The sequence below is a fragment of the Heloderma suspectum genome, chromosome 8 (genome assembly GCF_057233095.1).
Source record: "Heloderma suspectum isolate Gila_16-S chromosome 8, 16-S_ref, whole genome shotgun sequence".
Taxonomy (NCBI): domain Eukaryota; kingdom Metazoa; phylum Chordata; class Lepidosauria; order Squamata; family Helodermatidae; genus Heloderma; species Heloderma suspectum.
In genome coordinates, this window is record NC_139465.1 from 41,755,802 (window position 1) to 41,767,926 (window position 12,125).

The 12,125-nt window shown below is 44.4% G+C and overlaps 1 protein-coding gene across 9 annotated transcripts in view; it reads left to right on the forward strand.

The window, feature by feature from the left end:
- NLRC5 (NLR family CARD domain containing 5) overlaps positions 1–12,125 on the forward strand; it is a 109,564-nt gene that overhangs the window by 20,951 nt on the left and 76,488 nt on the right. For all 9 annotated transcript variants that reach the window (XR_014784617.1, XM_084812098.1, XM_084812102.1 and 6 more), the window contains exons 5-9: positions 703–777; positions 2,592–4,329; positions 6,998–7,081; positions 10,762–10,845; positions 10,971–11,054. Coding sequence is in view for 8 of the 9 variants with exons in the window: in XM_084812098.1 (XP_084668224.1) it covers positions 703–777; positions 2,592–4,329; positions 6,998–7,081; positions 10,762–10,845; positions 10,971–11,054 (2,065 nt within the window). In the remaining variant the exon portion in view is untranslated. The remainder of the gene's footprint in view (positions 1–702; positions 778–2,591; positions 4,330–6,997; positions 7,082–10,761; positions 10,846–10,970; positions 11,055–12,125) is intronic.

Consider the following 12,125-nt stretch of genomic DNA (forward strand, 5'->3'; position numbering starts at 1 on the left):
CAACTTTTGAAAAACGTGCAGTTTCCCCATTTGAACGAACGGAAAAACGGGTTGCAAACAAGAACAGGAGCGAAACCAGCTGTGAAGTGACGTTCAGAGAATTTCAACAAGTGTGAGCATCCCTGGTACTCCCTAAAACAGCTTCTTTCACCACTATAAAGGAACTTGTCCTGAACTGCTCTCTGTTTTAGAATGGTTTGAGAATATGGACAATCGCTCTTAGGAGCAAACTAACTTAGTGTAAACAAACAAAAAGCAAAAAACAAGGGAAGCAAGAACAGCAGACAGATCTGGGGAAACTTGGACTTCACTAATGAATTATTGGATCGCTAATTTTCATGACAACATATATATATATATATATATATATATATATATATATAATGTTCTCTTTTAGATTAGAAGCTTGTATTTTATCCTCTCTTATTAAGGAATGTATACTATTTTGTATGCATTTAGGAAACTTTTTATATGACATCCGCCGCACCCAGCAAAATGGTGTCCTCCTGCCCCTGCTTTTGACATAAAAAATACGATTTAAAAAAAAAAGACAATGCACCCAAACTATTGAAATTGTGTGTGTTGCTGAGGTAGTGATCAGGGGCACAACCCAGAGAGAAGTTCGAATTCCTCTCTGGATTGTGGCCCTGATGCGTCTCCAAAAGAGAAATCGCCGTATTAACTGCATTGTTGTTCCTCCAGGGCTTGAAAGACGCCGTCCATGGAGCTGCCCCTCTGCGAACAGCCACTGCAAACAATCAAAGCAGCAGCGTCTCGGCATGTAGTTCTTCGTTATCATTATTTATTTTCATGAGCCAAGAAACATGAGCAGCTGAGGTGCAACAGGGAATTTGGCTACTGCCTCCGTTGCTGTTCACTTTGGGGGCTGAGAGGTCAAGGAGCCCTTTGCCTGTATTTTAGCTGTCCTAGGAATGAGCCTGTGGAATGTGCCAGTGTGGCTGAATGTTACCCTCAGGTCTAGCTCAATTCAAAATGTGGGCCCTGCTTAAAAAAAATTAGTTGACAAAACTACAGTCCCCAGAATTCTTTAGGAGAAGGCAGCGTAGCAAAGTTTGTTTCATGTTGTGTAGTGTAGATAGATAGATTAGACAGACAGACAGACAGACAGATAACCCCACTTTCCCTATCAGCAACCCTGTGGGGTGGTGGAAACCATGGGACCTGGGTTCATACAGTAGTGGGATGGGTGAGGGAGAAAAATCCTCACCCCAAACTAGTGTGTGGTGTCTGCAGCTCACCAGCACCCTGTTCCCTGTAAAGGGTTGGGGGTAACACCAGTGAATCACAAAGAAGAGAAACGGGTTCTCAGGATGCAACCCCCCACACACATTACCGTACGAAGCCCAACGCCTTTTGGCCTTTTTCTTATTTTTAGGCCTTCTTCAGAGGGTAGAGAAATAAGTCTGCAGAATGTTTTCAGCAAAAGTGTCCCATGTCAATCTACTGGGTGGTTGTTGTTGTTGTTGTTGTTGTTTGCATCCTGAGAACCTGTTTCTCTTCTTTGTGATTTACTTTGGATGCTCACCTCCTTCTGTTTTCTTGGTAAAACCAGTGAGCAACTTATAAAACAAGAACTAGGGTTTATTTAACAAGGAAGAGGAAAGAGGGTGGGGGGAGGCAAAACAAACATTCAAATGAATGAATGATTTAAAGTAAATCTTTTGACAAAGAGATGGAGGGAAGGGAGTCCAATAGTTCTATGGTTCACAAAGACAGGTTGTTTCCTAAAACCTATCTCTAGCTGTGCAGTCCAGGACTCAGAAGTAACTGTCGGCCTCAAGTCCTGATGGCTGGTTGTCAAGCATCTCTTGGCTGCTAACTTGGGGAGGTCAGAATGCTTCTGCTCTCTTTCCTGGTCTTTTCTCAGCCTCCTCAGGACCTCTCTTGTCTGTCTCTGTCTCTCCCTCTTCACTTTCCTCAGACTCTTTCTTCACAATCTGTGCCCCTTTTTCTCTCCTCCTCACAGCCTCCTTGGAACCTCTCCCCTCCCTCAGAACCAGCCCTTCTTCCACAGCGCCTCAAGTCAAGAAGGGTTGGACGCTAGGCGTTCCACCAGAGGGCTGCACCGCACAGGGTTACATATAGTATATTTAGGGCGCAATCCTATCGGGTTGCCCGGCAGCCTCCGAACTCGGAGACTGACAGGCATCCTATGCAGAGCAGGAAGAGGACAGAGGCGATCTTCACCTCTGCACTCCTTCCACTCTGCATTTTTGCTAGACGGTTGCTTTCGCCCGTCCAGCTGGGGCTCTGCGGACTGGGAGAGAAGGAGGCTGCAGAGGCTGGAGGATTCTTCATAAGCCAGCCTCCCCAGCCCCCTGTCCACCCATAGAACCACGCCCTTTCCCTCCTCTCCAAGGTCGCGTTTACAACCGGCAGCTGGTGTGGTTTTCTCTGCACGGGCTGCGAGGCAGAGGGGGTGGGGAATTCGGACTCTTGGGTCCAAGGTTGGAGCACTGTCTCTGACCTCGGATCCAGGAATCCAAACTATTATATGGCCCCCCAGAATCTGTCTGGGGGGCATAGGATTGCTCTCTTACTCTCTTTTCTTCATCCTTGGCTTTTATCAGATTCTGCCGAAAGATACCGGCAACTTGTCATCACCTCAATTCTTCGAAGATATGGAATTAATAGATCAGTGGAAGCAACACCAGTAGTTAGATCATCAGCTTTCAGCCAAGCCTTTGTCAGCCTTGTGATTCGTCACAGCAAAGCTTTTCGGGTAAAAGGAAAGATGGATAAAGCCAAGGAGGATCATGATGCAGAGGAACACGTTAGTGCAACCATTAGATTGTCTGATCTCTTCGAAAGTGTCCACATGGGTGCCACCAAGGTCATACTTTTGTTGGGTAAACCAGGAATGGGAAAAACTAGACTCATGCACAAAATTTGCCAGCAGTGGGCTGAGGAAGCCCTACCACAGTTCCAATTCATCTTCTTCTTTGAGTTCAGGCAGCTGACCCTGATCAAGAGAAAGCTTACGCTCCGAGAACTTTTGTTTGACTTCTTTCTCCAACCGGAAAATTGCCCGGATGCAGTATTTGAACACCTCCTGGAGGGTGCCCAGCACACACTGGTGATCTTTGATGGGCTGGATGAGTTTGTGGGGAACATTCAGCTCCCAACCTCCCGTCAAACACCATTCCCTGATCTTGTCAACCCTGTCTCTGTCTCTGAACTTTTTGCCGGTCTTTGCCATGGAAAACTCTTGCCTGGCTGTACTGTGTTGGTCACAACCCGGCCAAAGATGTTTCCTGAAGGTTTCTTCAGTACTGACACCCTTCTAGCAGAAATCTGGGGCTTTGACCGTGAAAAAGTCGAGGAATATGCCAACTATTTTTTCCAGCAGCATTCACAGAAAGAGCAAGCCCTCGCTTGCCTGAGAAGCAACAGCAAACTCTTGAGCATGTGTTATATCCCTGCCTTGTGTAACATTGTCTGCATTTGCCTGGAATATTTGCTCCTTCAAAACACAGGAAGTGTCCAGGTCCCTCAAACCATAACTCAGTTTTACCTCAAAATGCTCCACACATTTATATGCAAACATCAGAAGCTGAGTGCTTTCAGAGAAGAAGTGGATTTGAATCCGCACCAAGCAACTCTTGCAGGCCTGTGTGAGTTGGCCTTTAAAGGCCTAGAAGAGAAAAAGATGTTGTTTTATGCTGGCGAGGTGCCAGAGCACGTGAAAGATTTTGCTTGCCTGTGTGGGCTCCTATCGACCTTTGAGGTAAAGAAAAGTACTGGCCAGGCGCAGGCCAGTTATACCTTTGTCCACTTCAGTCTGCAAGAGTTCTTTGCAGCACTCTTCCTGTTGACAAGCCGAACTGTTGACAGCCGCTTTCTGAAGCAGAGGTTCTTTCTGAGGTCAAAGTGGACTTTAAAGAAGGAAACCAAGATGCCATTCACTGAGAACTGCCACGTCTTCCTGTCTGGCCTTTCATCCCAAGGGTGCCGGCAATTCCTTAGCTCCTTAGCCAGGCAAAGTGAGACCTGGATACAGGAGCGACAAGCCATATTTGTGCAGCTGCTGAAGAAGCTGGCAACGCCTCAATTAACGGGGCCCAAAATAGCTGAGCTGTGCCATTGCGTGTACGAGACGCAAGACCTTGACTTAGCCCAGCATGTTGCGAAACAGTTAAATTTCAGGTATCCGTTTAGAAACTTCAGGCTGATGCCACTGGACATGATGACTCTGGCTTTTGTCATCAACAGCAGCCCAGATTTGGTGTCCTTGAAATTTGATGGATGCCCCATGGAACTTGACTATTTGGATGTCTTGGGCAGCTGTGGAAATATAAAGAACTTGAGGTAGGAAAAATATGCCACCGTATCCATAAGGCTCAAAAGAAGATCATAGATAGATATAGATGGATACATATCCATTAATCTAACAAGGAAAGATGCTAGGATGAAATCTGTAGCTTTCTACTGCAGTTTAAGAAAGATATTGACTAACTGGAACATGTCCAGAATAGGAATGGACGAATCTATTTTGGTTTCTACACCTTCCAAACATTTTGAAGCACAAATTCATTCCGTCCCACTTCTGCATCAGTTTGCAAATTTGAGGGTAAAATGTCAGCACAAAAATTCATACGCAGTTTTTCATGCATTTCCGCAACTGTATTCATTTCTGCACATGCTTCTGCTAATGTTGGCACTTCGGTATGCATTTCTCCTAAGGCGGGAGTAGGCAACCTTTTAATGACAGGGGGTCATATTGGTCTCTGTGGAACCCTTCAGGGCCCATATGAGTGGATGAGGCTGCTGATGAGCGGGGCAGTGGTGGGTGTAAGGATTGGGCCCAGCATCTCTGCAGAAGCATCTTGAGATGGCATGGGAAAGGACTCAGAGTCTGATGAGGAAGAGGGTGAAGTGGTGGAGGAGTTGCCAGAGTTTCAGGAGATAGAGCAAGGAGGCAGTGGAAGGGAGGGATCTTTCCAGAGGCCAGTTAATCAGTTGGTTCAGAGCCAAACAGAAACTTTTCCATCTGTGGGAGTACAAGATCTTACGGGGAGGGAGGAGTTGAGAATGAGTTCACTCTCATTCTGTCTCTCTCATATACACAACACACACACACACTTGCCCCTCCCCCAGCAATCTTTGTCAGGATCACTGGGGGGGTAGGTTGAAGCCTCCCCCTCAATGATCCCCCTTAAGAGGTCTATTTCCCAGTTGGTATAAGCAACAGGGAAAGAGCGATCATAACCATGGTCACTTGAGGAAAGACATTAAAGCCAGTGGAGTCTAGTGGCTATGATGTCAGTGGGGCAGTGAATCCACTCCGGGTTTCAGTCAGAACCAGCCAACACTCCAAGGAGCTATCCAAGGTTCAGTCTGATTGGTTCTGACTGAAACCTGGAGTGGATTCACCACCCCACTGACATCAGAGCCACCAGCCGCCACTGGATTGGAAAAATTCTCAGAGTTCAAGACAAAACAAACTCAAGATTGAAAAAATGAGAAAATAAGATAAACCAAGCTCAGGCGGGACAATGGCCCCACTCAGCATTACTAGCTTTGGTTATTGGGCAGTTTAAAAGTTCAGTCAGTCGGTCAGTAAGTAAGTAAGTAAGTAAATAAATAAATAAAATAATAGCTGTTGCGCTTGAAAATGGCTTGTCATAAAGAACGTGGGTACTGAGGAAGTTTAGCCTCTCCCTCCCAGCGATGCCGATGAAGATCACTTCTTCCTTGCTGGAAAACTGGGACCTGTTCTGTGATGGCTGTTCAGATGGGTGGTTGGGGGAAGTGGACAGGGCTCTGCAGGCCACCCAGAATGGCCAAGGGCTATGGGTTGCCCACATGTGTCCTCATGCATACATTAGCAGAAGTGTGTACAAAAATGCATACGTCTTTGTGTATTATTTTCTTGATTGAAGAACAGCATTGCAAAATTCAGAGAAGCATTCCGGTTCACCTATTTTTTTTGGAAGTGTGAATTAGGTTGGTTTGTACTAAAATGCAAAGCAAACAAATTTCTTCCCCTTCTCTAGTCCAGAGGAGGGCAACAAAATGGGGTGTAGAGACCAGGTTCTATGAGGAAAGGTTGAGAGAGTTGACAGAAGCAATGATTAAGAGGTAACATGCCAGCCAACTTCAAATACTTGGAGCAACTTTATTTTCTGTTGCTCTAGAGAATAAGGACTCAAACCACTGAGGGCGAATTACAAGAAATGGGATTTTAACTAAATATGAGGAAGAATTTTCGGATGCTACAAGCTGTTCAACAGTGGAACAGACAACGGGGCTGTTCACACAATACGCTAGCCATGGTTTGAGCCATGCGTTGTTGGTTGAACGATGGGCTAGCATGTTGTCTGAACCCAGGACAGTTTCTACAGGGTGGCTTGTTAACTGTACAGTGTGGCTTATTAACCACCCTAAACAACCCAACAACAAACCATGGGTTCTCAAGGTGGCTTGTTCGAGAAAAATAAACCACACTGCATGGGTAACAAGCCACTCTGCAGACTGTGGAAAATGTCCTGGGTTCAGACAACACACCAACCCATGGTTCAACCAACAACCTATGATTCAGCAACAACCCACACTCAACCACCAAGTTTAGATTAGTGTGTTGTGCAAACCCAGTCTATGTCAGAAGCTGGTGGGCTCTCTTTCATTAGAGCCTTTTAAGTAGAGGCTGAATGGCCACCGATCTGAGATGCTGTAGTCATGGATTTCCTACTTTGTCAGGAGGTGGAATAGATTATGTCTGGGGTATCCCATGCTTCCCATGCTATCGATTGAATTCCAACTTTGTTGTAGTTAGAATAGACCCACTGAAATCAATGGGAGTCAAGTAAGTCATTACTTCAATGAGTCTACTCTAAGTATGACTAAGTCTGGATCCAACCCAATGATTATCGGGAAAATCTTGTGCAGAAGTCCTTATGGTAGCTAGCCTCAAGGGTAGGGCTGATTTGCTATCTGACTAACCACAATGTTTTTTTTTGTTTCCCTTTATCCTTAGTTTCAAGAGCAGGAAGTATGGAAATGAGTTTGCTGCAGCCCTTTCTCAAAGCCTACCAAAGATCAACCACCTGACAACATTTCAGTAAGCATTGCTTCAGTATCACATATGCTATTCTGGAATGGTTGCGGTTTAGGATTCTGACCTAATCTGGCAATCCTACTTACTATTCAGAGAGTGGAACAGTAGAAGCTGAGTGTCAGACTACACATTATGTTAATTATGTCCCATGTCACTGAAAGTCATCATTCTTTTTACTCTAGAGAAAGTATACGGATTGGGTCCACCAGGCACTGGGAGGGGAGGATTAACTCTTCCCCCCATGTTTTCCTGAAATCTCCCCCCCCCCTGGAGGCTTTTGTCTTGTAGGAGGGGGATTTCAAGGAAAAAACAGGAGGGGGATTTAATCCTCCTCTCCTGGTATGCAGTGGTCCCAGTCTGAATCAGGGCTGTGCACACTTAACTGCAGAGTAAAAAAATAAAATCATCAGCTACACACTATGCAATTAATGTAACATGTAGTTTGATCCTCCAGTTACTAGAACGCACAACCCATGCATGAAAAAATCTGACAATGAACAGGTAGAGCTGTGTGTAAATGGCTTCTCAAAATTTTCCCCCGTTTATGAGCAAAGAAACTGGGGAAACCATTTCACCAAATTTCTCCAGGGGAGGTGAAATTCTCCAACAGGTTCTCAGGAGTGGGTCTCACCATGGGCAGTGGCAGTAGCACAGCTCCTTTCTTTTTTCCTTGGGTTTTGTTTTTGTGTTGACAGCTCTTGACAGCTTGGCCGCCATTTTGCCTCCTCTGTGATGCCTTGGACATGGTATTGTTCTGTGGCATTCTGGGAGGCGGGATGGTGCATGCCGCCCCAAAAACAAAATGGTGGAGAATATTTGGGGAAATTTCTGCAAAGTGGTCTTCTTTCTCTGAGAGCCAGGGTGGTGTGACTGAAAGAAAAACCACAGGCTTTTTCTCAGAAAAAAAGTCTTCCGAGGACTTTCAGCTCAGCTCTAGAACCGAGTGATATAGCCAGCTTTTTATTTAAAACTAACTAAGGGAGAGACCATAGTTCAGGGGCAGTGCATTCACTTTGTATGCACAAAGTCCCTGCTTTAATCTCAAGTTAAGGTGCCATCCCATGCATGTTTAGACAGAAAAAGACTGGCTGGGGAATGCTGAATGTTGTAGGACTTTTTTCTTAAAGGATTATGGGTGACAGAGATCTGAAGGTGGCTGCCAGTCAGAGTAGACAAAAAGTTGGATGAGCCAATTTTTTGATCCAGTGTAAGGCAGCCTCAAATGGCAGCGTACAATAAATTGACACATAAAATACAAACAATAAAACAATGAATAAAAACAGAACATAATAAAACCAAGGTAAAAGCAGTAGCAAAGGTTTAGAAGAACCCTCCAGCATGTAAAACCAGGTCCAATAAAAGTGCATCTATAAGCACTAAAAACCATTCTTAAGATGCCTAGGAGAATGAAAAGGTCTTCACCTGGCACTGAAAAGACCATAATGTAGGCGCCAGGCAAGCCTCTCTGGGGAGGGCATTCCACAGATGAGGTGCCACCACTGAAAAGACCCTCTCTGTCTTGTCGCCCCCCACCCCACCCTGCCTCATTTGGTGGAGGCACCTGGGGGAGGGGTTGAGATGATGACCGTAGTATCTGGGTAGGCACATATGGGAGCAGATGCTTCTTCAGGTATGCTTTGCATGCGGAAGCTCCCAAGTTGATTCCTCAGTATTCCCAGTAAAAAGGCTATCAAATGTCTGGGCTGGAAAAAATCCCAGCATAGTCAGAGTAGAAAATTTTGAGCTAGTAAACAGCTTGGGCCCCAACTAAAGAACACTGCTCCTGTACCATCCTGCCCCTGCACTGAGATCTTGAAAGGAGGCCCTTCTCAATGTATCATCATTGTGAGGAGTGCAGTTGTTGTTGTTGTTCAGTCGTTAAGTCGTGTCCGACTCTTCGTGACCCCATGGACCATAGCACGCCAGGCCTTCCTGTCCTGCGCTCTCTCCCGGAGTGTGCTCAAGTCCATATTCATTGCATCGGTGATGCTATCTAGCCATCTCATCCTCTGCCGTCCCCCTCTCCTTTTGCCTTCAATCTTTCCCAGCATCAGGGTCTTTTCCAGGGAGTTTTCTCTTCGCATTAGGTGGCCAAAATATTTGAGCTTCAGCTTCAGTATCTGTCCTTCCAATGAACAGTCAGGGTTGATTTCCTTTAGGATTGACTGATTTGACCTCCTTGCAGTCCAGGGGACTCGTAAGAGTCTTCTCCAGCACCACAGTTTGAAAGCATCTGCTATATAAGCATCTGATAAATAGTTGGACCAAAGGTTTGCCTCCATTAAATCTGTGGTACCACAAAGTGTAAATTAGGAAAAGCAATTCAGTATTAAATACTGTATAGTTCTGACTGATGACATCAGAAGGACTTGCTGCAGATCTTGTCAATATAGTTGCATCAAGTTATGTACTTGGAGCTTGTGACAGTACTCTACAGAGCAGATGTAGGTAACCTGGTGCCTTTCAGTTTTTTGAACCACAACCCTCATAATCCTTGACCATTGTCCATGCTGGCTGTGGATTATGGGAGTTGTAGCCTAAAACATCTGGAGGGTACCAAGTTGCCCACCTCTGCTATAGAGTGAAGGGAGGGATACATTGTAAGTGTGGCAGAAGTGGTCTTGATGCACAGTTTTTGTCACAAAACAAATGTCTTAGACTTCACGGTTGTTTAACCATATAGTACCCATATATTAGGGGCCGCGGTGGCTTAGTGGTTAAGACGCTGAACTGCAGACTGGAAGGTCGGCAGGACAGCAGTTTGAGACCCGAGTGCCGCGTGACGGAGTGAGCTCCCGTCTTCAGTCCCAGCTTCTGCCAACCTAGTAGTTCGAAAGCAAGAAATTGCAAGTAGATAAATAGGTACCGCTTCGGTGGGAAAGGTAACAGCGTTCCGTGCACCTCGGTGTTCAGTCATGCCGGCCACATGACCACGGAAGCGTCTTTGGACAGCGCTGGCTCTTCGGCTTAGAAACGGGGATGAGCACCGCACCCTAGAGTCGGACACGACTGGTTGGAGACACCTTTACCTTTACCTTTTTACCCATATATTACACAGTGTTTACACAAATATGCATAATTTAAGTTTATATAACAAAAATACAAGGCTTTATCAACCATAAGATCTTGTGGACAATTTTATGTTACATTTACACAAAAATACACGATGTGTATATTAAAGATTGAGATCTTACTGAGCTTTATGATCATGCAAATTGTGCATAATATAGAACAGACAGACTTGAAAGGCTTCCTGGCATCTGCCTGTCTTGTAAACAGCTTCTTCAGAACAATCTTCAAAGTAATTAAAATGACCAGTCAAGTGTGCAAAAATGATCCAAAGGGAATATCAAAACATTTCCTCTCTGGAGTGGGTAGCATTGATTAAAAATGGGTTATTTGTAGATGAGCTTCTGTTGCAGCAACGCTGAGACCCGTAGGGGTTGTTTACCTTGTGGAGAAGTTAATTTGCAGATAATACCCTTAAGAACATCTATAAATAAGCCATTTGTAATCAACATTACAATAATTTTTGCGCACCTAAACATTGTGTAATATATGGGTACTATATAGTTATTCGTTAAACAATTTTCTCAGTCTGGTGGTTGCTTTTGGTTTCCATATAGACTGCAGTCTTCCTGTTTTTTAGACTTAATTATAACATTGTCACTTTTGGTTTTTAGCTTAACAGGTGCAAATATCACAATCCTAGGACTGGAAGATCTGATACGAGCTTTTCCAAACTGCCATCAGCTGGAAGACATAAAGTAATTTATTCTGTTTTATCAAGGAGAAGGGTAGTGTGTGTGTGAGCATGAATAGCCTGATTTATTAATCAGATGAACATTTTTTGGGGAAGTGGGCCAGATTAATTAACACTGCTCCATTTTAGCTTGCAGGACAACAGACTGAAGGAGCAAGAAATGATCAAGATTACAGAAATATTTTCTACTGTGAAAAAGTTAAAGAAAATGGAGTAAGTTCAAAAAAAAGATGAAGCAATTAATGGTACGAAGAGGGCAATTTCAAGTATCTGGGTGAAACCTAGTTGAGAAATAGGTGCTAACAGATCTGTAGGGAAATCATATCATTGTTATAAGTCTCACTGTCCTGTTATGTAAAGCGGCCCTCCATTCTGGCTCTGTACTAGTTGATAATGGGGTACAGTGTACATACTAATGGGAATTTGATGACAACAACAAGACACTTGTTATCCAGTTGTCTGGAATGTAAAATTAGGCGTGCACGTCCACATAATGGCATATTCCTTTAAAAAGGAGAGGGGTGGGTGTGAGAGAGACATTTTTCTTAGGAGTGAAATTTACTAGACCAGAAGCTCTTTGTGATCTGGTCTAGTCAATTTCAGCACTCCTTCCTTTCACTTGTATGGGATTAGATGAACTGCTAGCAATTAAGAGCAGGGAAAACTGAGAGAGCAGGCTTTCCTCCTTCCTGCTGTGTGAATATAAAACATAACCGGGTCCTCCACCAGGAACGCCAGCAGCATATCTGCGGGCAGAAGCTGGTGTAATGCCGATACGGTATTTTATTTTGAGGACCATTTTTAATTATTTTTTAAAACTGAAAAACACTGCAAATGAACTGGTTAAACTGTGTATAACAGAGCAGTTACACATATCCTCAGAATAACTGGTTAACTAATAGCAAATTACTACTGAGAAAATACGGACCCTATTTAGAGTCCCCTTTTGCTGCTGGAATTCACTCCAGCCAATGCAATATTTTAGCGCAGCTTCAAGACTTGTTTGTAGCAAAGGATATGGATGGTATAAATCCATCCAGATTTTCTAATTCCTTCCCCAGTTTAAAACAGTGCCACGGAGAAGAGAAATGCTTGCCTGAATTAAAACCAGCTTCTCTTCGCAAGGCATATACAGCTTTGCGCTATCAGACAATGAAATCAATTTTGGGGGAAGGGAGATTCAAGAACATTCCCAGAGAATAGTGCCTATGCATTTGCAGCAGCCAACAGGTAGAAGACACCATATAATATATGTTGTATTGTAAATTGTATGATGGACCCAGG